This window comes from Crassostrea angulata, unplaced genomic scaffold, assembly GCF_025612915.1.
Source record: "Crassostrea angulata isolate pt1a10 unplaced genomic scaffold, ASM2561291v2 HiC_scaffold_170, whole genome shotgun sequence".
Lineage (NCBI taxonomy): Eukaryota > Metazoa > Mollusca > Bivalvia > Ostreida > Ostreidae > Magallana > Magallana angulata.
In genome coordinates, this window is record NW_026441723.1 from 29,576 (window position 1) to 54,463 (window position 24,888).

Genomic DNA, 24,888 nt, shown 5'->3' on the forward strand with positions numbered 1-24,888 from the left:
ATGGTATTAGTGCAAGGCTCCCGGAAGATTGTGCAAGTAAAGCAGTTTCAAAAAGAGGTTCAGGAACACTACTCCAACAGAAAACCCATGCAGATTTTTTCAACTTCCGATGGGAGAATATCTACCAACAACTGCAGATGATGTGTCCAGCACTTTTATCTATAATAACAGCTACTGTGCATGACATTCCACCTGTTGTTGGAAGCAAACCATTTCTTCATGCTTTGCAAACTGTAGGCATAGCACTTCATGGAAGAAGTCAGGAGATGGCTGTTATGCAGTACATAAATGGTTTTCTTTTATATCATGGTGGATGCACACAGCGGGTATACATGTACTTTGTGTAAAATATTTCCTTAAAAAAGAGATTTTTTTTTACATTTTTAAAATCTGTGATGCCTCTTGTTTAGTTAACCTGTACCGTTATTATTAAAATGGAAGTAAATTTATAGTTTCATGGTACAATTAACCCTTAAGTAAAAAGGTATTCTTATATGATATGTTATGTTTATTTTAGGACATAGAAAGACTATCTCATGTTGGGTTAACAGTACATCCACTCACTATAAAGAGAAAGCTACTTGACTGGCAGGATGTGTTGGACAAAGAAATTTTAAAGATTCGGGATTCTTGGGCTGAAGGAGGAAGTGTCAAATATCAAATAATTGGAGACAATTGGGACAAGAACCTACTTCCATCATATAGAACATCGGATCGGAAAACTATTTCTCTTCATCTGTTTGATGTGTACGCCATCGTGGATAGAGTTATCCCAACTGAACGTGGCTGTCATGCTTCCGCACCACATGACATTGAAGTTGGAACCTTCATTCCATCCATAGACGACCAAAAGAACTTGATGAAAGAGCTAACATTTATTTTCTCCACATCAGTCATCGAAAATCATCCTGAATTGCAGAAAATATATGGAAAGATCTACCCAAAGCATTTGGAACATAAATATTCTCACTGTGTTGGAAATAAAACAAAACAAGTAATTTTGTTATACATGTAATTATAATTTTTCCTTACATTGAAAATCAGAAGAATTCAGTGTATTAATTGTTGTTTAAATGTAAATTGATATTATTAAAGAAACAGATTCAGTATTAAAATATATACTTTATGAAACATTTTAATTTTGTCAGTAAATAATATAAACCCATTTAGCTTTTAATGGAAGATATACAAGGTTACATTTTTTCTCTCTATTTTTTAAAGTACCCACTTGGACTTTTTGATTGCAACGAGAATAAAACACCTGAGTTGATTCGGCTTTTGAAAACGTTATCTGTTTATGTCCCATGCAAGGATGGAGAAGTAGTGGAATCTGTCTTTTTTGGAGGTTTGTTTTATATAATAATGAGACTTGCAGTTATTTTTTAGTTCATCTAAGATAACAATATTATAGTACATGTATACTACAGAAAGATCCTTACGTGATTTTTCTTGTAATGGTAGTGTTAAATATTAAGCAAAAAATGCAATAATTTATGTTGCTTTGTGTTTCTAAAATAAAGGTTTAAATGATAGACTTATATACATATATAATCAAATTAATGTTTTAATTAGGTGACAGGTTAACAGATGAACGAGTGCAAGCAGCTCAAAAAGCTATGGCTAATGCCAATCTGATTAAAATCAGCTGTTCCAGATGATACGCTACCGCTCTCGAACATCTGAAACAACCCGCTTAGAGGTCACGTCCGAACGACCCGACAATCTAAATATTTAAATATAAGGTCGTGACCTTTTTAACCAATGAAAATTCCCGTCTCTTCAAGACTATCGCACTCGGAACTACTCGGATGTCTCGCGCACTCGACATTAACCTCGGTAGTCATGCGATGGCATCCATAGCACTCTTTGAATGTTGGGAAAGGAACTACTTTTAACCTAGTTTCGGTTTCACTTTTACTTTTACCGAAGTCATTCCATTAAGTTCCTGTTTGCTATGTGCGTCTTCTGCCAGAAGGCTGCACCCATTTACAAAACAAAAGGCAAAAAATGAGAACTACCAAAACACAGTGGAGGATTTCTTAGGTAATATTTTAATTATGAATTGAATTATGAATTGAACAGGTCCAGAATATTGAGAATAATATCTTGATTTAGCTGATAACTTGAATTAGACATAAAGCTTTTTAAGCTATTGATAATTGCTAGATAAAACTACATATATAACTAGAGCAAAGCTCGTTGCAAAGCAACGAGTGGGTCTTCCGTTAATGTCGGAAGTAAAGCTGGAAGTCCTTGTATTAAGCAGAGCTATTAAACCAATAACAAGAGTAACTAAAATAAAAAGATGAAAAAAATCGATTCATTCCTGGTACGACTTAACAAACCCGAATGATTTTAAGTACGATTTAACAAAAACCTTTTTGATTTCAAGAACGACTTAACAAAAAATCCGAATGTGTTTAAGTACGACTTAACAATTATTTTTGGTACGAGTTAATTCTACTATGAACATTACGCTATTTTTTAAACCAAGGACGCGGAAACAAAATTTCCGGAAAAATCAATATTTAAAACCCGATATCTCTGTTATGCATCGTCTGATTTTAAAACGGATTTCAGTTTTAAATTAAGCTTAATAAAAGCTGCTTTGTTGCTTTATAATAAATATCAAATTATTGGTCAGAAAAGAGTTATCATAAAAAGACTTAGTAGCCCTTTTACCCCCTAATTTGTGGGGCCAGCCCCTTTTTCTTGATATCAAATTAAAGGTCTCGCTAATATAAACATATTTTGTTCTACAAGTGTTCATGAATTGTAAACCATTCTCGAGATATATGTACAAATGTGTTTTAGGGGCCGACCCTTTAACCCCTTACCGGGGCCACTAACACAACATTGTTGGTTTAATATTGTTCAGAACATTATTTTGAACAACTTTTGTTCTACATTGCTTTTTAAAACATTTCTCCTTTTTCAGATATAAATGATCATAGTTTTGAGTTCTGGCCCCTTGAAACCCCTAATAACGTAATATATGACTCAGGTATGGTACTGTATAGTTGAACAGCTGTACAATGAACATTTTTGCTTCTATAATTAATAACAAAATATTGTTCAGTAAAAAGTAATTGTAAAAAGACATTAGAGCCCTTTTGGCCCCTAATTTGAGAGGCCAGCCCCTTTTTCTTGGTATCAAATTTAAGGTCTTGCAAATTTAAACATATTTTGTTCAACAAGTGTTCATGAAATGTTAACCGTTCTTGAGATATCTGTACGAATGTGTTTTAGGGGCCGACCCTTTAACTCCTAAATGGGGTCATAAACAAAAACATTTAAGGTAGCATATTGAAAAGAACACCATTTTGAGCGACTTTTGTTCTACATTGCTTTCAAAAATATTTCTCCTTTTTCAGATATTAATGATCAAAGTTTTGAACTTCTTGCCCCTTGAAACCCCTAATTACGTAACATATGACTTAAGTATGATACTGTATAGATAAACAGCTGTACAATGAACATTTTTGCTTCTATAATTAATAACAAATTATTGTTCAGTAAAGAGTTATTGTAAGAAGACTTTAGAGCCCCCTTGGCCCCTAATTTGAGGGGTCAGCCCCTTTTTCTTGATATCAAAGAAAAGCTCGTGGAAATTGAAACAACTTTTGCATTACATGTTTTAACAAATTATGTACACATCGAAAGGTATTACAGAAAATGTGCAAAAATTTCGTGGAAAAATTTGGTGCTAATTTTCAGGTTCAGGCGAGCTTCGAGGCCTTGAGTAATTTTCATAATTGGAAGCATGGGGGTACATCTACAGACATTCATCTACAACCCCTGAAAATTTTAAGCTTCTATCTTGATTAGTTTCGGAGGAGAGGCGTGGACAAAATGACCCTTAAAAATTTACAAAATCGTCTATATCTGAAACCGGAAGTGACGTCATCATGCAAAAATTTTATAATATGTAGCGACGATGATGTTCTATCACTCTTAAAAATTTTTTGCAAATCGGTTGGGTAGTTTTTGAGAAATAACGCTCCAAAAAAGTCAGAAAAAGAAAAAAAAGAATAATAAGAATAAAGAAAAAGAAACCGTAGAATAACAAGAGGGTCTTCCGTTGGAAACTGAAGACCCTAAAAAGCTATAGTTGTTAGGTTATTTAAGTTATATAGCTAAATCAAGAGATAGTACTGGACCTGTTGAATAGATATTGATTATTGTAGCTGGCTTGGTCATCGAATCAAAGAAATAAACTGCATTAATTTAAGGCAAAACCTTTTTATTTAGAAATTACACCCTCATGAAGGAGCCCATATTCTTCGTTTTAACTTTAACAAACTGATATAATTAAACGCTTAAGAGACTCCCTAAATCTTTTGGTATGAATACTTACGCCCTTATATAACCTTAATTACATGAATACAAAGAAAATAAACAGCATTAATCAAATGAAAAATCTTTTTATTAAGAAATTACATCCCCATGAAGGAACCCATATTCTTCATTTTAACGTTAAACAAGTGAAAAGCTGTCAATGTGACAGCAAACCGGGTTTTCTTTTATGTGAACTGTATCCATAATCTATGTCAACCCATATCAAGTGAAATGGTGTACCCCTATATGCAATATTTTGCCAAAAAGTGACTAAGTTCAAAAGCTGGTATTTTTTTCATAAATTATCAGAAATCAAAATCCTAGCAATATGCACACCTCTGATATACCCTATGTACAACTGATCTGCAAAAGAACAACTTCCTATCTTGAAACCTGTAGGAGGAGTTATACATAAAATGAGGGTACCCTATATGCAATATTTTGCCAAAAAATGACCAAGTTCAAAAGCTAGTATTTTTTTCATAAATCATTGGAAATCAAAATCCTAGCAATATGCACACCTCTGATATATGTACAATTGATCTGCAAAACAACAACTTCCTGTCTTGAAAACTGTAGGAGGAGTTATCCGTACAATGAGGGTACCCTTTTGGCAGCCGCCCGCCCGCCATTTTCACTATTTTAATAATGGAAAACCCGGTTAAAAATCAGTATCGTTAACCACTAAGTAAACCCCCTTAATCTTAATAGATCAGTATTTATATCCTAATTTATCCTAAGTTACATTGATACAAAGAAGTAATGACCATTAGTTTAGAGGATAATCGTATTATTTTGAACTTACACCCCCTGTAGGAAAGCCATTGTTATGAATTTATCATTTAAAAATCTATATTCTTAATCACTTTGCTTTGGTATTTTTCATCTTTTAATCCTCTCTTTTATCTTGATTTATATCATGAGTACAGTTACCTGAAAGTAGAAACAGGATGAAATTTAATGCATTTAGCTATAAGTTCAGCATCTACCCCTTCAGGTACACTACTGAGATGGTTTTCTCCATATGCTGAAGGATTATCAGCTAAATAACCTTTAAACCATTTATTTTTTGTTTTTAAGTAGTACAGTTCCATGACTATGCACGAGGGTTCGATTCCCTCCCTAGGCATTATGGAACAGAAAGCTGGTGCAAAGCGGGCAGATAGCCTAGTGGCCCCGCATAGTCAGAGCTGTAATTATAATCATGATAGAATAAATTGATTCAAAAACATTTAAAGTGCTTCTTAGAGAAAATGACACAAATAGAAGAAGTGTTGTGCTTGATAAAAGTTAACCATTAGATTGTACATGTATTCTTTTTTTCTGTTGATAGTAGGAATTAAACCCACTCCTTTTCCTGGTTGATAACATAAAATGTGCTCAAATACATCATATCAGCTTTATTGATGATTACGAAATCTAATTCAGAGAGAAAGAGAGAGAGAGATCTTTGTTTGTAAGTGGTACAGTTCAATGACTATGTACGAGAGTTCGATTCCCTCCCTAGGCATAATGGAACAAGCTGGTGCAAAGCGGGCAGATAGCCTAGTGGCCCCGCATAGTCAGAGCTGTATACATAATGATAAAATTAATTGCTTCTAAAACATTCAAAGTGCTACTTAGAGAAAATGACACAGATAGCTATAAGAACAAGTGTTTTGTTTGATAAAAGTTAACCATTAGATTGTACATGTATCACCTAGTTTCTGTTGATAGTGGGAATTGAACCCACTCCTTTTCCTGGGGGGTAACAGGAAATGTGCTCGAATACACCATATCAGCTTTATTGGTGATTATGTAATCTAATTAAGAGAGAGAGAGAGATCTTTGTAAGTAGTTCAGTTCGATGACTTTGTACGAGGGTTCGATTCCCTCCCTAATAGATATTGATTATTGTAGCTTGCTTGGTCATCGAATCAAATCAAATCTTTGATACTGATGAAGATTTTTTTTCAATGTGTGTTCTTCAACATAAGAACTGTAAACTATACAACTTTTTTTAGTAATTACATAACAACCATACATTAATTTTATATATACACTAATCAATGTCAGTAAATAATCAAAATAAGTATCTGAGACTTCATTCGATTTGATGACCAGATACAGTAAGAACTTGTTCTCCTGACCAAGTCACTAAGTGTTACGATTCGTTTATTGTTCTCGTCAAACCATGTGCACAGAGATGCTGGGCGGAAGTTACATAATACACTAAGTTTTACCCGACCCAAAAATAGAAAAAATTGCCCATCCAGAATTAATTACACGAAATCAATCATACATGCAATAGACAAATTTCAAATAAAGGTTATTTAAACATTTGAAGTTTTGAAGAAATTATAACATTTACAATTATTAATTGTTCAGTATAAACTTGACAACTGCTAAAGCCTAAAAGTCAAATTATTGAAAAATATAGCTTCACCCGAGTGCGACTTTTAGTAGTTATGCCCAATTAAAACAAAAGTATGATTGAGTAGCTAAAAAAAACCTAATTTAGGTAGGTAAATAAAGCTATGTAGGTAAATCAAGCTATGCAGCTAAATCTTGTGATTGTTCTGGACCTGGCCCCGCCGTCACCAAACTTTCCTCTCCCTCAACCTCAGTACTCAACTCAAGTCCTTAAGGTTTCCTTAACTGAGGTTTTCCTCAAATCACAGTCACCAATTGCGCTGAGGATCACCTCAGTTAAGGTCAAGGTGTATTTTTTTTCCCTTAACTCAGTTGAGTTGTTACATTAATAATATCGCGCATTTTCGCGGAATTTTTACGTAATGCTTGTACGCAATAAAATATCTGTCGTCTGTTTGTTATTTCTTTGTAAAATGGCTGAAAAAGATATACTTGGGTTAATTACAGCGGGGAAAAGGAAACGGGGGGCTAATTGGACAAGTGAAGAGGAGATAATTCTAATGGAAGAGGTCATGAAATTTGAAGATCGGTTGTTTGGGAAAATGAAAGGGGCGGGGATAAAGGGAAAGCACGGGAAAATAAAAGAAGAGACCTGGAAGTCTATAGCAGACACTTTGAACTTGTAAGTATTATGATATCTATCTGTATTTCACTTACTTGTCGGTTGTTTTGACCAGACGATTTCCTTTGTGCACATATTGTAACCTCCCTTAGTAGGTGTATACACAAATTTTACCCCAGTATATTCCAGTCCGATATTATAACTGGCCGTGTGCTCTACTTTTATTTTGGAAAAAGCGAAGAGTTTATAAAAACGCATTCCTTATACTTCATTAAATTGTTATAAATCACAAACACACTCTGATATTATTGCATTGACATACTATGTATATAACATGTACGCACCGCACGCATCGTATATGCATGCATATTATCGTAACGCGATTCCAGACAGCAAAAATATACATCATAATGTAAAAATTTTGTTTAGATCCATATATTATCAATTTAAAAAAACGAATAGAATAGAAAAATGCGATATTCCAAATGTTTGCATTGCACAAAATGTATTGTTTATTTTCTTCTTCTTTTTTTTAAATTTTATTTAAACAATTTAAAAATGACAGAACGTCTGATTCCATCTACAAAAAGTATGACAACGTCAAACAAAGAGGTATATATATGTATTGACATTTAAAGTTTAAAACTTTGTAAATTGTTAAATGTTGATAATTTACATAAATTTTAGCGAAAGAGAAAATTGATGGCATACGCCGATGAAAGACAGGGGGAGGTCCACCAACGGCGCCCCTTACGCAAGCGGAGGAAGCCCTGTACCAAGCAATGGACACACGACCCAATATTGTTGGATTGGTCGGGGGCATTGATTCCGATGGTAATGAAATATATCATATTTATTATAGGTAAAACATTGTCAAAGTAAAATTCATATTAACGTTCTTGCATTGTCATTCTGAAAAAACCCAAAGAATATATAATTTTATAGAACCAACGTCATCTGTCCAATCGCTGGCTGGTAATGAGACCACGTGCACCGGTGATGCTTCAGCTTCTTCTGAATCTTCAGCTAGCATGACATTTGGGTTATCTTTAAACAGGAAGATGGGTGAGATACCTATATATTTTTGTTACAAGTAAACGGGTAAATACCGAAGTGGAAAACTGCAATACAGCTTTAATAATTCTTATTTTATAAGTATATGTGTATTTGCAAATGTGTCCATATTTCAATAATTAGATGAACGGCCTAAAGAAAAGAAGAGGAAGATGGCAACACGTGAAGTCATAGAAGAATTGGAAATAAAAAACCTAAAACTTGAAAACGAAAAGCTCAGCCAAGAAATAAGTAATCTTCAACAAGAGCAGAAAAAATTAGAAAGGGAGGAAAAGAAATTTCAAATTGAGGCCGAATTATTAGAAATTAAGAAGTCTTGTCTGTTGTGTAAATTAAGTTCTGAATTTCCGGAATTCATTTTAGACCCTTTATGTAAATGACCAACTACCTTTGAAAATTGAAGTGATATGGTCACGATTTTGTCAAATTTTATTTTATATAAATTGTTTACGTATAATTATTGGTGATGCTTTCCAGTAAATAAATGCAACTTACCCATATTTGATTGTCAGTCGTAGAGGTATAAGCGAGAAACAGAGCTTGTAAACAAAGCTTAGATCATGTTTTTGCTTACAATTTGAATGCTAAGATGTTTTAAATGTTGAATTATAAAAAAAGAAATAGATATAAAGAGGAAAAATACATTTTGACCATGTCCTTTTAAATAGATCACAAACTCGAGATTGGGGGAATATTAAATATAACACATCTATTTATTTCTTCAAATAACCACTTTTCCACTTGTATCTCCAAATTTTCAAAATGAACTGAAATAGAAGAAAAAATATATAAATTCAATACAAGAATTGTTGTTTTAATCATTTAGTGGAATATGTACACATTTACGTTTGGATAAAACCACACTCGAGTGATCTCCGGTGTGTTGTGAATTTTAAAATATATACGCAGGTGCATATTCCAATGTACGAACCTCTAACCGAAATACGTCTGTGCGATATAATCTCGCAAGTGACTTCCCTCTGGAGAATTGCACTCAACTTAGTGGGCGGTTTCGTCAAATGCGTCCATTGGCTGGTCTACTCTATCCATCACATCACCAGTTTGAATGCCAAGGTTATGCAGGATGACACAGGCGACGACGTATCCCACTGCTTGTTCAGGAGTCGTTCTAAAATATTTTAATATACATGTAATTATACAGATATTGACTTGAATTAAGGACAAAAGTGATTATGTTACTCCCCAAAATGAACGGCCGTCAATATGTTTTGGAGGAACAAATGTCAATTATATGGTTTCAACAAACAATGTAGGACTATTCTTTTGAGACAACAATCGTGGTTATTTAATTAGAAGTTAATGTATTTTATGTTAATTTAATAAACTTTTTTGCCTCAGAATTCCTTGAAGACAGGAAAACCTCCGTTTCAGAATGCCGAAACTTTGCTCAATGAGCACCCTCGTTCTGCAAAGGGAAGCATTGAATCTTTGATGAGCGTTTGTTTGTGGATTAAGATAAGGCGTCATTAAAAATCGCTTGCAGGGGTATCCTGAATCGCCCAACAAAATTCCATTGTGTTCACCTAAACGTACAAGTTTATAAAATACAAACTCATCATCATTGTTTTTAATGCTTTCAATATATATTTTATTTCCTCTATCAAATGACAACTGGATCTAATTTTTTAAAAATATATTTTTTACCTCTTTGAAACTGTCGACAAAGGGAGGACTCTTGCCAGATCCTACTATCATGGACACTCCCGGGCCAGCTGGCACAGACGCTTGTGAATTTAAATCTGGCATCACAAACCATCTATTCAAAAATAAAATTCAACCCCAATTATTTAAGGGGACCGACAAGTTGCTGATTTATTGCATATTTATTTATCACACTACAAAATTAATTAAGTGCAAAGATGTTGGTATGGATGTTGAATATATTTTTCAGTTCTTTTCTTCAAAATTTCTTCAAGCATTTAATGTGATTTGAAATACCGAAAAAGAAAATTAATAAAAAAACCGGACCTGTACATTTAAAGAATGAAACCCCTTTCTATTTACAAAATCCGGTTCATTTTCAGTTGGAGCCAGGATTCTAATAAATGTGCCATCAATACAGCCCAGTGTGTTCGGGAATCCTGTGTAAAAATATTAGAATGTTAAAGAATATGACACCCTTAAAGCACAAAGTTCATGGGATGCATGTGGGTGGGGTGGGGGGGGGGGGGGTTATTGTATATATCGTGGTTGTCGACAAATGAAAGTGTACCCAATGCTGTCAATCAGTGGAATACACCAAATTTAGAAGCCAGAACATGCAGCCACCTCAATCAATTTGTTTTGCAAACACATGCCTAAAAGTTACGAAACTTTCTATTAATGTTTCTTTTGGTAAACGGTGTAAGAACATTATTTATATAAAACTGAGACATAACTGTGTATTAAATTATGATTTTTGTAATCGTAATATTATAAATAATCCGTTGAGTTAACGTGGTCAAACAGAAGACGTGTGTAGCATTGTCAGAACTTGTTTCTGATCCTTTTGTTTAATCAATTAAATATGTTCAAAACAAAACAATAACCTTAAAAATTTTCAAAGGGAAAAATTTGTGGGACGACGCAAGAACCTCATCCATAAAATATAATTTAAAATGACAAAATCTCACGTAACTACTTTTAATTTCATTTTCTGAAATATGAAATTTGATGAACTTCCCCAATTTTTTCTTTACAAAAATCGAAGCACGAGTTATCCTTTTTTAAAAGAGAAAGTAGAAAACAAAACAATACGACTGATAACATACCGGCAATTTTGATAAATTCTTGCTTTGTTTTCCGGGCTTCATCATCTCTCGGAAAAGCAATAAATTGTTTTCGAACATGGAGGATGGCCTCAGTTATCGATCTGCAACATCTGCCGACGGTGGACTCTGATACATTCAAACTATCACCTATGCGTTTGTGATAGGCGCCTGTCGCAAAGAAGCGAAGACAAACAAACAGCTGCAACATCGGGGGTAAGGCATTGTTTCTAGTGCTTTCTAATAAGGTACCACCTATTAAATTTAGAAAATACACTACCGACACCTGTCTAAATCGATAACGCTCAAAAAGCTCGTCGTCAGTATACGCCTAACACTCAAACTCAATAAATGGGTGCAATTGATGTCGCCATGAAATTACAAAAAAATTAAAATCAGCAGAATTGTTATTGATTTTGTAATACAAAGTTAGTTCATATGTGTTTCCAAAACACATAAAAAGATCAATGGAATGCGTTTATTTTCAGCGAGAAATCTATACAAAATGCCTAAACTGACATGTTCGTTACTGTCGCCATTTTGATAATTACATTTTGAAGAGGATGTTTTGCCATATAAACTGGACAATGTGCGGAATAAGTTCTTACATATTATTTTTCAGTATGAAAATTTAATGATTTAAAAGACAACAAGTTATTTTCACTAGTCCAAGAATTACTTAAATTATTTTGAACATTGTCTCCAGTTTCGATGTAATCTCCGTTACTTTAGATATATAACCACTGCAAGAGTTGTACATTCCATTAAGAAATACAAAAATCTTATTAAGAACATTACGAGGTCTTTTTGTCCACATAAATGTTAAAAAAATTCATATAATTCCTTTTGACTAATCATATCAGTACGAAAAACAAAAAAAGTCTGAGCGTAGATTTAAGACTGTAATGTTCGTTACTGCTATAACTGAGAAAGTAAATGCAACAACTGTTCAACCTGAGTATTGAACATACGATAAGCATTTGTCGCAATCAAAAACTGTCTTTGATAAACACTACAATTTTATTTTGAAGCCGCCTAGGTACATAAATGTTGGTTCTTAAATGTTCGTTACCGAAATGTTCGTTATGATATTTTTACGAAACTCTTTGTAATTTCAATCCTAGCTCAATTTGGTTGATGCAAATAAAACACGTGACAAATTGTTGATACATCAATATTCGCCATTAAGGCCAAGGACAATTAGACAGCATGATTCCTGCTAAAACCATCTAAACGTCTGACCCCATCAGTATGCATACACCTTCATAAGGATTTATTAGTTTATATTATGTGTATCGAACAATTTTAAATGGGTACAGAAAACAAAAGTCATGTAGATCAGTTCTTATATTATAAACGATCCACATGTTTATTCATATCTTTGTAGTATATCTCAAAAAAAGAATGAAATATCCGTTACCTATTGTAACGAACATTTCAATAGACAAGCATTGTAATTTTTAACAACTATTGCAATCATAAATAACTTTAAATTGAAATCAAACACACATTTTTATTTTAGCATCATATTTGATTAATTTCTGGCTACTCAAGTGGGATTTATCTCATAAATTGCATCGTAGATCAACGTAGGACAGGCACTTATAAAATTACATAATATAATTCAGCATTTAAAACAAACGTATCAATAAAAGCTGTTAAAAAACCCTGAATAAACACATATTTATATATTTTTGAAATTATGTTATACCTATCAATAGGAAATACGTGAGCATAATGGAGTATCTTCCAATTTTATCCTTGTAAACTAGATTAACGTACATTTCATACGAAAGTAACAAACATTTCATTGACATTTTTACACTCAAAGAAATGGTAAACAGCGAAATCATCTAATTTGTTAACAGCAAATAGGCCAAATCAAAAGCCAAAACCCTTGGGAAAGTCTTAAAGATTATTTCTAATCGATAATGAATTTTGGGGAAAACTTGATAATCTTTAGGTAACGGACATTTCCTAAAGCTGATTCAAAAACAGTTTAAATATGTTACTCTGAGCTACTATGGTTTTGTTGATGTTTAAGTTGCTATTTCTATTTTAAATACTTCATCATTTACAAGAAACAAAAAGTTTTATAAAGAATTTAATTAAGATTTATACATTTTGCACATTGTAACGAAAATTACAACACTGGTCTCTGTTATATTACAAACAATATGTTGGTTTTTTAAAGATGTTTTTGTAATTAATCCGAAGTGTACTACATTTTCCAAAAACAAAACATTTGCTTAAGAAATTAAACTTATTTTAAAATTCATGTATCTAAACTTATTTCTGTGCAATATTTCATACACAAATGAACATAAAATCGATTTATACCCATCAGTATCAGTATCAATATTAATTGAAAATAGGATAAGTATCAGTCACTGTATTTGTAGGATGAACATAAATACTATGCAAGATGACCCTTTAGATATGTTTTTAATTTTGATATAGCAATTGTTTATTCTGTAATGTGCGTTACAATAGAGGTACTATTTTTTCAATCTCTGTTTGAAAGATTTATCAAAGCTTTTGATTTTCTTTAAATGGTTAGATGTTTTGGTGTTAGTTAAATGAATAAAATTTGAGCAAACCGGTAGTTTAGTCTTTGTCTATCAAATATGAAATAGTTTGTATGATTAAATTATATGACATGACATTTGATTTTGTAAAAACATATTCGGGTCCGTTCTTTTAGCTGACAGTAGATAGAAATTAATCGGAAGTATAAGCAAAAACCTAATACTGGTTTGCAGCTATTTTATGTACTTAATATAAAAAATAAAATTTATTAGGGTCCTTTCCCTTTTATGTCTCTTTGAAGCACTTACAAGCTACAGGTGGATTAGTAACGGATATTTCCTAGCACTTTAATCACAGAAAAATGGTCAATGTTTAAAATGAGCTCACAATAAAACGCTTTCTTTGATGTTGAAAAAAATTGAGAAAAATAAAGCTTATATATTAATCTTTTGGAAAAACAATATTCCACCGATGAGGACACTGTTTCATTTTTCTTCCAATACCCACCTTTATTTGCACTCATTTATTGAGTTTGAGTGCTCTACGGGGTTCAGACGGTCCCGAATCACCCTTTTGGACGGTCTATTCCAATACCGCTGGAGTCTACGTCGTCTGCGACGTCTGTCTGCCATGTTGGATTTGCTTGAGGAAGAACTTAAGGTTGCTATGAATCTATACTTAAATATTTGAGGATTTCCTCAAGATTATCCCTCAATTTTGTGTGGTGACGGCGACTTGAGGGTGAGGGAATGAATTTGAGGGAAAACCTCAGAGTTGAGGCTGAGTATTGAGTTGAGGGATGTTGGTGACGGCGGGGCCTGCATATATTTGAGATAACTTATCAAACTATGAATAAATATCTTTTATGCGTGAAGGTTTTTCTGTAGATCGTCTCAGGTATAATAATAACTATCGATATAGAAATTTATTAGGCTAATGTAAACTTGATAACTTTGGTTCATTGTACAACCAGTCTCTGGTACTAATCAACACCTACCTTTTGACCGCATCGAAGGTTTTAACACCTGTTCCTTCAATATTAAGATAACAGGCATTTATACCAAGTTTTGATAGCGATCGAACTTGATCCTGCATGATAGAATTTAAAGGCGTGACTATCAAACTAATCATGGGTTGCTGTTGACCGAGTTTCCTCTGAAACAGGAAGGGAAGGAGCTGAAATATAATACTTTTACCAAACCCAGTGGGTAAAACTGCCATTGTATCATGCCCCTTGATTTTAATGTCTGTATCTGTTTTTTCTTCAGTTCGAAGTTGATATTTACACATTCTTTTGCAAACTCCAGCGCTTCATCAAAATCACATTGTATACTGGATGCAGCCATCTTTACTCGTAAAACAACTGAGTAAAAAGGCAGTTTCCGGCGGAGAAATGCATCGATTCGATCACAGGGGCTCGTCACGAAGTTTTTTCAACGTTTTATATATACCACCTCTATACTATAAAATATTTTATAGTATAGAGGTGGTATATATAAAAGGTTGAAAAAACTTCGTGACGAGCCCCTGTGGTTCGACGGGAAATGAAAACGAGTGACATGAACTGTAAAATTATCGTTTGTTCACCATTAATGGCTTTAATGCGTGATCAATGCGAAAGACTGAACAGCATTCCAGGCATGAGAGCTGTATATAAAGGTTAGTTAATGTACTGAAGTTTTATTTAAAAAATAGAGATCACGGGACTTGGCTATTGTATTTATCACGTTATCATGGTTATATAGAAACAATACATCTTCTTCTATGAGTTCGCGAGCAAAACTATGTTGTTTACTTTATACCGTGATAGATAGAATTGTGTAAAGATTTAATTGAACTTTACTTCATTCAATTGACATGTATATCTATTCGGTATATCGTTAGAAATGAATTCTATTAGAACTTTCTCAATACACCTTGTAGGAGGCTCTCAGGATAATGAATTAATACAAAGCGGGGATTTCGACAACCTCTTTGCATCCCCAGAATATCTTGTTGGAGATAAAACGTTCCGGGCCAAGATTCAAACCTTTGATGTGTCCACGATAGTTGTTGATGAGTTCCATACCATTTCAACCTGGTAAGCATAATTAAGTACATAACCCCATATGTTTATTTAATACATATACTATGGGTTACAAATCTTTGTCTTATAAGTTACATTAAAAATGTGGAAATATTTAAAGAATTTTACCCATACATACAGAAGTGTTACAGATTTTTCTAAATTATTTTAAACAAGTATTTTATTTCTATTTCATTGAATTTGTTGAATGTACTATAATTGTTATAAATGTTAACTGTATGGCATTGTAAAATATTATGTATACAACCAGGAGAGGACAATCAAAGTTTTTTTAAGAACTTGATAGTCATTTAAATATGTTCAACTCAATGTATTATGATTAATGAACAAACTGTGATTTATATCTTATTTGATTGGAATATACTATAACTGTTACTGGTATGTATTATCTTATAGGGGTGAAGAGGAGGGAAAACAAGCATTCCGCAAATGGTTTTCGCACATTGGAGAACTGAGATCACTTTTTCCCAAAGCCTCAGTGCTTGCATTGAGTGCTACGTGCACCAAGAAAATATCAAGAAGAGTTTCAAAAATTCTCCAACTTGGCATCGACACAACCGAAATTAGAATTTCACCCAACAGAGATAACATCAAGGTTGTTGTGAAAAAAATTCCAAATACTACAGAGATGGCCATGGTTTGGATTATTGATGCTTTATCGGATGGGACGTTACCAAGAACAATTCTGTACTGTACATCAATAAAAGATGCCTCAAAACCCCAGAGGACGTCAAGAACAAAATTCTACAAGATTTATTGGATGAAAAAAGTGCCACCAAACTTGTTATAGCCACAAGTGCACTAGGTATGGGAGTGGACATTAGACAGTATTATAGTGTCATTCTTTATGGTGCCCCCAAGAGCATAGTTGACACTGTGCAAGAAATAGGGAGGGTGGGGCGTGATGGAAAGGACTCTGTAGCCCTTCTTCTCTTCAATTCCTACCACCTGAGGACAGTTGACACTGAGGTAAAGGACGTTTTTACCTCTAAAGACTGCAGACGTGTCTCCATGTTGGAGCCCTTTCTATCAGAGGGAGAACTTTTAAAAGAAAAGAGAAGGACTATATCACATTCATGCTGTGATCTCTGTGCCGACAGGTGTGACTGTGGGACATGTGATTTGACCCCTATAGAGAAACTTTTTATGGTGGGTACTGTCAAATTTAGTGACCTTAGTTCATCTGATACCGAACCTTATAATTCTGATGAGATTGACGACAATATTGATGATCTTGTGTCTGATTAATTGTAACTCATTTTAAAGAGTGATATAAATTTAATAAATAACAATCAGTTGCACAGTTTTTTTTCTTCATTTAACTATTTTATCTATAATCAAAATCTTTCAAACTATACATCATAACATCAAGTGTGTTGAACATTGCATAATTGTGTACTACAAGTTGAATATATATGTCTAAATGTTCTTATAAACTGTAATATTCAAATAACTTTCACACACACACTTCTGGTTTATTTAAGGGGGCTGAATGATCATTTTCAGACTTCTGATTTCCTTAAGAAGAAGAGCTTATAATAATCAAATTTTAAAGCTAAAGTTATTAATAGAATTTTTATTTTAACTAAATTATTATAATTTACAGCTAAACAAATCAAATATAAAATTCCATGGTATATTTGATGGGTAATTAGTTGACCAGCCAGCCTCCTTAATCATGTTAAAAAATAAAACCTGTACAGTGCACACTTTTGGTAATCCATTTAAAAAATGATAACTGTTTTTATACTTATATTATAGCTACAGTTGACGGAATGACATACTCTTTAATTAGAGTGAAAACATCTGTAATGGTATATTGAATACACAATTTGATTTTGGTAATAGTTTTAATGATAACATCTGTTATGACATATACTACTTTGTCAATAACAAAATGCACTTAAATTTGTGCTCAACAATATTGATGAAACCACATGGGATAAACCTGACATATAAAAAAAAATTGACAAAAATGTTATAAACATCATATCAATATTATGCATTATTAGTATCACAACAGCTGGCTTAAACAATACCATTTTAAATTGTTTTGTTTCTAAGACGATGAAATGCAACAAGAGGTGTGTGTCTATGGACAAGTGTGGCAAACCCTTTGAAACAATCATTAAAAATGTTTTTGTTTGTACATAAAGTCTTGCATTTCAATTTTCTTCCCTCAACATGCAAAAAAGCATTCAAGTCTTCTAATTCTTTAACAATTTTTTTAACATCCTGTTCATAAGAAGGGAGGTTGTGTATTCCCTTTTTGGTTGTTACACCACAGAAAGTATCATAGTGTTTCACAAAGTTTACAATGTGTGGAAACTCTTTTGAGTGTCTAATAATACTGTCCTTAGTTTGATAACCCGAGCAAACTATTTTACTGTCTCTATTCAATAACTCTACATATTCGTCTAACGCCATGTTATTATTCTTTCCACCTTGTAGGTTTACACACCTATTTGCAATTAGCCTTTCCTTTTCTTCCTCATCCAGTATTCCTTCTGTTAAGGATGACGTTTACTCAGAATGAAAAAAAATCCACTGATGATAATGAAAAACCATCTATTGTGTGTTATAGACCATTGCTTGTATTGTTATTTTTCACTTTCAGAAAAGTAGGTCAATGACCTACTTTTTGAGTTAATGGCCATTGAATATATATTGAAAAATCAAGAAAAATCCCATAAAATTTTTACACTACGATTGAGATTTTCTTAATTATAAAAATATTACAAATGATTAAACACTTTAAAAAATAAGATACAGTTTATGAATGGTAGTGGCACTAAATAAGTACACAACATTAAGATTTCAGCATCAATTTCAAAAAATAATTCAGTCCGAATTTCCTCTATCAGTTTTCAAATCCCTACCCATTTTTGATTCAATTTTACAAAAAATTGAATGATGATAATACAAAAACCTTTATGATATTGAACTACTTATATTGACCTTATTCTGTTGGCATAAAATTTATATGAGGTCAATGATCAAAATTTTGAGATATGATGACTTTTATCGTTTTTAAGCATTTTTCAATATTCTTATTATTCGTGCCATAAGATTTTTTTAATGAATAAGTGAGGTAAAACCAACGGAAAATATGCAAAATTACGTAGACTTAAATATAAAATCCTCACTTTTAATATTAGACTACTGCCAAAAAACTTTTAGCAGAAAACAAAATCTGCAAAATTTAGTCCGAATTTCCTCTGTTTGGCTAAAAGTTAATTTGTGTTTGAGCATAATTCCATAATAAAGTATAACTATAAAATGTTTTGTCAATAATAGTTTATTTCATAAATACTTTTTGTGTTTAGAACAAATTGTACTCATTACTTTGAACTTTTAAACAATCGGAATTTGAGAACTCAAACCCTGAGTAAATAACACCCTTAAAGAAATGAGATGGATAGATCCAATGGCATATTTAGTTTTGTTTGTTTTAACATAGATGGGAAGTTCATATTTTGCAGACCGCACACTACGGTGTCCATCTGCCATGTCAACGGCTGTATCTAAGTTTCTATGAAGCAGTGCAAGTTTGAAAAAGAGTTGACAATAGTTTCCTACTTCATCTTTAACCTTTTCCGTTGATCTCTTTGTTTCTGGAGTTTTTGCACCATGAACCTTTTCCTCATGCACTTTCAAGGAACCCATACATGTGTATGATTTTGGACAAAAATGGCATTGTACTCTTCCATTTTCAAGATTTGAAAGATAATAGTTTTCAGGATGACCCATGTCTGTTAAAATCTCTCTAAGATCTTTCATAATGTCTGTTTGGAATTCAAAAAAGTATTCTTGTAAAATTTCACAACATTTTCCATTGAACCAAGCTATTTTTTCTTCAGATGATAAATTCTGAAAGTTATGTGGCAGTGGAATTTCTTCATCAGATGTTTTACTGAATTTTTGGAAAAATAAAACACTACACATGGCATCTAAAATTGTATAATAGAGAAGTTTGTATGGTCGATAGGCATTTCTAACTTCTCCCTTGACATTTACAGCATTTAACAAATTTCTGAAGTAAGCTGCAGTTCCTCTATCCCCTGCTGACTCTGCGCTATAGGTGAGTCTGCAGATTGCCTGAATGAAAATGAATGTTGTGCGAATAAATAAAAGTTAAAACCATGTGACATGTAAGCTATTACAGATGCTTTAATGTAGCCTTACCTATCATTGAAATCTGATATAATTTGGGGTAATTTAATGTTTAAGACTATACATCAACATAATTCTCAAATTTTTTTTATGAACAACCTGCATTTCTGAATAACAGACATTCATTTCACAAAGAAATGTAAATTTGAAAAAAAAATACCTCCAAGAAATTCATGAGACGATGAAAGTCTTCGATTTTTGAGATGAATCCTTCTAATCGTGACGATGCTGTGTCTCCATTAAGAACTGACTGTTGTGCACATTGCACCCTTTCATCCGTTAGTCTGTCACCTTAAAAAGAAAATTTAGAACTCATAATATGCCTTCTTAGCCATTGTGTGTAAAACTGTCATCAAGAGGAGTAGGTTTAAAGAGTAATAGGTAAAATGTCCCTTCAAGTAAACATACTAACTACATCTCTTACCACCAAAAAATACAGATTCCACAATTTCATCATTTTGGAATGGGACGTATCTTGATTGCAAGTCCCTTAGAAGTTGAATCATATCTGCGGTTTTTGTTTCGTTGGTGTCAAATAATCCTAACGGATACTGAAAAAAGAAGCCAATTCAATGTATTAAATGGGCTACAGAAAGACTTTTAAAACAGCAAATAAGATCAATCATAATATATAACACAAATGTCATACCTGTTTGGTTTTTTCTCCTGCTTGTGCAGTATATCGATGATGAAGATGTACTGGATAAATGCTCAAAAATTCTGCTTTCATCTGAGGAACATTTTGGATAACTGAAGTAGCAAAAAGGAATACCAGCTCATCCATCAGAATACTCTGTTCCTCAATTGATGGTATGAATATCTCTTTATCTCCTAGTACGTCTGTTTTCCGGTCTCCTTCATTTCCAATACGTGTAAAAGTAGGAATTATTCGATCCACCACCACAACAACATTAAACAGGTGACGTGATAATGTTTTCTGTTGTGATGTCTTAAAAATATAGTGGACTACTGATGTTAAAGAAGGTGCCACATTTAATGTCTGTATTCATGTTCATTGACAGTGATACAAAGAAAGAAAATGCCGTATTCATCTTGAAAAGTATTAACATATCAATTATCTAGTAAACAATCTGATTAAAATCAGCCATTCCGATATGCAGCTCTCGAGAGCGGTAGCATATAAGAATGGCTGATTATAATCAGATAATTAAAAGAATAAAGTAATAAAAGTAAAAAGATGGCAAAAAACAGCAGATGTAATTCATATATGTATATAAAAAAAAGCTATTACTTTGAGATGAAAACTATCTCTTTTTTTCAAATCAATTAATTCCTATAGAGACTTATAGTAGAGAAATGTACCTTTCAAAAATTTATATGCAGCATTTTTTAAAGAATTTACCTAAAAGCTGGGATTATGTTTTTGTCCCAGTTGTCTCCAACTAACTGGTACTTCACTTGCCTTCCTTTGGCCCATTCTTCTCTCAAACAAATAATCTCCTCGTCTAACTTGTCAATCCAGGATGCCAACTTGTTATGTACAGACCATGGGCTGACACACAGACCAAGTTTGGCTAGTCTTTGGATATCCTAGATTAATGACAGTTGATTTTGTTAATGTTATATCATGAAAATAATTTTTAATATACAAGACCAGCAAACAGATTATTTTTCACATGAAATGATTGTTTAAACTATTAAGTGATATGAGGGAATTTTATAATTATTCTCATGCTTCAAAATAGTTTTTTTATCATTTGAGAAATAGTAAAATATATTTCAGTATAAAAGTATTACCCTCTGAGTACATCCCCCATGGACAAGCAAAAATGCAGTGCAATAATATTAATGTAGCCCAGACATTTCCTGACTACGACCATGGAACCCAGTTGCAATTGTGTGTAAAATGTGCATGAATTTCTTTTCTGCTGGTGCTACTGGTATATCACTAACAACTGCACTGACCACCTTTAAAAGATTAGGAGCTCGAATTTCCAATTCCTTGTGAAATTTATCCCATGTAAAAGACATCAAGCTGGCATGGTCCTTCTTCTGCAACAGCGACCCTGAATTTCTTTTACATAATTCTTTGGACTCTACATTCACGATGTTAGCTGCCGCTGCAACAACTTCATCTGGGTTTGAGATTGTCAGCACATCCAGCACAGTTTTTTCAACCTTGTCTGATTTGAAAATAGCTTTACATATTTTCTGGTGAGCCTCATTCACAATAAGCGCTGTCCTTTTCCCACTTGGATAGGAAATTGTTATCTAATTGATACAAGAAATGTAAAACACTTACATTAAAATTGGTCTATTACAAATCAATATTCAAAACTTAAACATTGATATTAAATTGATTGAATCAGAACGCCTGATTTTAATCAGATTGATGGAATCTATTAATAAATATTCATGACTTATTCATTTGAAATTAAGATGAATAATTGATAAAAATTATCTATAATCAGTTTAATAAAATTAAGAAATTGAGTTAAATATTTACAGCATAAATAATTATATATGAATACCTTGCCCTCTTCATGACTGCTCAGTTGAACCAAATAATAATTAACAAATGACCCTGAAATGTTAAAGAAAACAAGAATTGGAACAGCATGCAAACAATAAACTTTGAACACAACTGGAATAAAAAAAAACATTAAAAATTTGAAATTGTTAACTAGCAATTAAGTGTAACAAGTTGGTAATGGGGGGGGGGGGGGTAACTTTACATTGGAAAGGGTAGGGTGGGGTTAAAGATGCCTTCTATTATATCAGTTAAATTGGTCTATAATTAAAAATACAAATGTACTATATCATCTATTTTAATCAACTCTGAACATGTAATAAAAACTATAAATTGTATTGAGGTATAATACAAAATATGATCATATACAGCATGTAGAAGTCATAAATGATAAAAAATAGTGTCTGCTGTTAATCTCTATTTTTAAAAAGAAAAAAACTAATAATGTGTGTCATGAGTTGTATTATTGATTTATTGCAAGCTTATTTTACTAAATTTGTAACAACAAATTATTCGTCACTGAAAACTTTCAAGCTTTGATATGATCACATTGTAAGCTATTGGCTGCTATATAAAAATTCAACACCAAGTAATAATTTAATAACTATTACAACATAAAATTGAGACGTACCTCCACTTCCCCATGTAAGATTTCAGTAAACGATGTTGTCAGTGACCTGCGTACAGAAACTGCTGCCTTTGGTTGTTCGGCTTTGGTGATATCTTCAAATGTCTGTATACATATAGGCTGAATGCAGGTTATGGGCAACAGAGGGGTCAATTTCTTGGTAGGTTGTTGCAACCCAGGACTGCGGAGCATTCGTTTAGTTTTACACATATCTGCTCGTTTAGGTGACGGAAGAGAGAGAAAACAATTCTCCTTCACCCCTTGGATTGATCGTTTGAGCTTATCTTTGAGTTCTGTCGATTCCTTTTCAAGTTTACTAAGTTTTTCAACACTACGGAAACATTTCTGACATACTCCCGTGTCGTTACCTACATCGTATGTATCAACACCGATAGCATCGCTTATTATTTTCTTACGTTCTTCCGTTAACTTAAGCTTTCTATCGAAATATTTCTTAGTGATCTCCTTTCCAAACGAGTCTTTAATTGTCTGGATAAACGAGAACCCACAAATAATGCACATGTTGCATAAACTGTAAGTTTTTTTTAGGAGTTTGTGTCTCTTTAGATGGAGCAGCCATCTTGGATAAATGTAAATATAACCGCACAGATTTATGGGAAATCGTCTGCTGGCAGAGTTCTGCTAGCCACAAGTTGATTGGCTTATCGAAAGGTCGTTCGGACGTGACCTCTATGCGGGTTGTTTCAGATGTTCGAGAGCGGTGGCGTATCAGAACAGCTGATTTTAATCAGATTGGGCTAATGTTGAAACACCGCTGCAAAAATTACAAGGCTTTGTGTCCAAAATTGAGGACTTCCACAGACTCATGGATTTCTTAGAGGTATGTATTTGATACATAATACATGTAGTATGTTTCTTGATTGACAGTAGTGTATAGAAGAATTGTTTGTTTTAAGTAAAATTTAAAGAAGACTAAAATGCTTTGAAATTCATGGTACCATTTATTTTTAGGCTATACACAAACTGACATATTCAACCAAGAGTGCTGTTGACCAAGGCACAGTATATTACTATCGGTATGATAAAGCAAGTTAATTTGACTCGTATGTCATACATTTAATGTGTGTATAATAACAGATTTATTGTGAAAATACATGTTACTGGCTTTGAATTATTTTTTATTTAATTGATTGTAGGAACCTCCTGAACATGAGAAATGTGAAAGGGCAAGTGTATAATGCCTACAGAGCATACAAGATGCTGTACTATGTGATCCTGGATGCCATCTGTTTGCTACTTTTCCTGAATTTCTTTGACGTTCCAGACATTGAACATGCAATTGAACTGCCAAGAAACTTTGCAGCTATGTCAGATGAAGAAAAAATAGAGTACATTGACTCTGTTAGTGAAAACATTCTGAGTAAGTATTTTTTTGACAGTACAGATGACATTTTTCAGAATTTACGTAACATTGTGTGTGACCCACAACACCCAGAAAACTATTGGACATCAACACTAGAGGGTGGAAGATTTAAATGGCATCATTGTGACAAAACATATGCACGTGTTCTCTCTTTACAAACCCACGAAGAGAAGGTTCATGACATTCACATTGCAAAGCCATCAAAAAAACCGAAGAATAAAACTCAAGACCAAATGCACGATTACCTTGTCATGCTGTTTAAGCTTGTTATTTTGCACAAGAATTTAGACACTGCTGTTGATATGGGTGACGGTGAGAGGGCTGTAAAATCAGCAAAATATGAACTTCCTGTCTACCATCTGACAAACAAAGTAAAGTATTCTATTAGCTCGATTCATTTGATATCGTTAACATCTGGCATTCTCCCTGATGACCAAAAGTAA

General features: G+C 33.1%; 1 protein-coding gene and 2 pseudogenes across 1 annotated transcript; 2 read left to right on the forward strand and 1 right to left on the reverse strand.

The window, feature by feature from the left end:
• Window positions 1–24,888, forward strand: LOC128169682 (uncharacterized; annotated as a pseudogene).
• On the forward strand, window positions 7,164–9,009 carry LOC128169680 (uncharacterized; annotated as a pseudogene).
• On the reverse strand, window positions 9,105–11,481 carry LOC128169681 (putative nuclease HARBI1). The gene is made up of 6 exons (XM_052835782.1): window positions 11,158–11,481; window positions 10,376–10,488; window positions 10,052–10,163; window positions 9,741–9,930; window positions 9,318–9,515; window positions 9,105–9,153 (listed from the first exon to the last, which is right to left on the reverse strand). The coding sequence occupies exons 1-5, from the start codon at window positions 11,363–11,365 to the stop codon at window positions 9,386–9,388; spliced, it is 753 nt and encodes a 250-aa protein (XP_052691742.1). The 5' UTR covers window positions 11,366–11,481; the 3' UTR covers window positions 9,105–9,153; window positions 9,318–9,385.

Bases quoted from the DNA above. Each gene is read 5' to 3' on its own strand.
- LOC128169681 (XM_052835782.1), bottom strand. From the start codon at position 11,365: ATGTTGCAGCTGTTTGTTTGTCTTCGCTTCTTTGCGACAGGCGCCTAT. The intron at 10,489-11,157 runs GTATGTTATCAG...ATTTTTACACAG, and splicing joins AGAATTTATCAAAATTGCCG to GATTCCCGAACACACTGGGC. The intron at 9,516-9,740 runs GCAAAAAAGTTT...AAAATATTTTAG, and splicing joins TGTCTTCAAGGAATTCTGAG to AACGACTCCTGAACAAGCAG.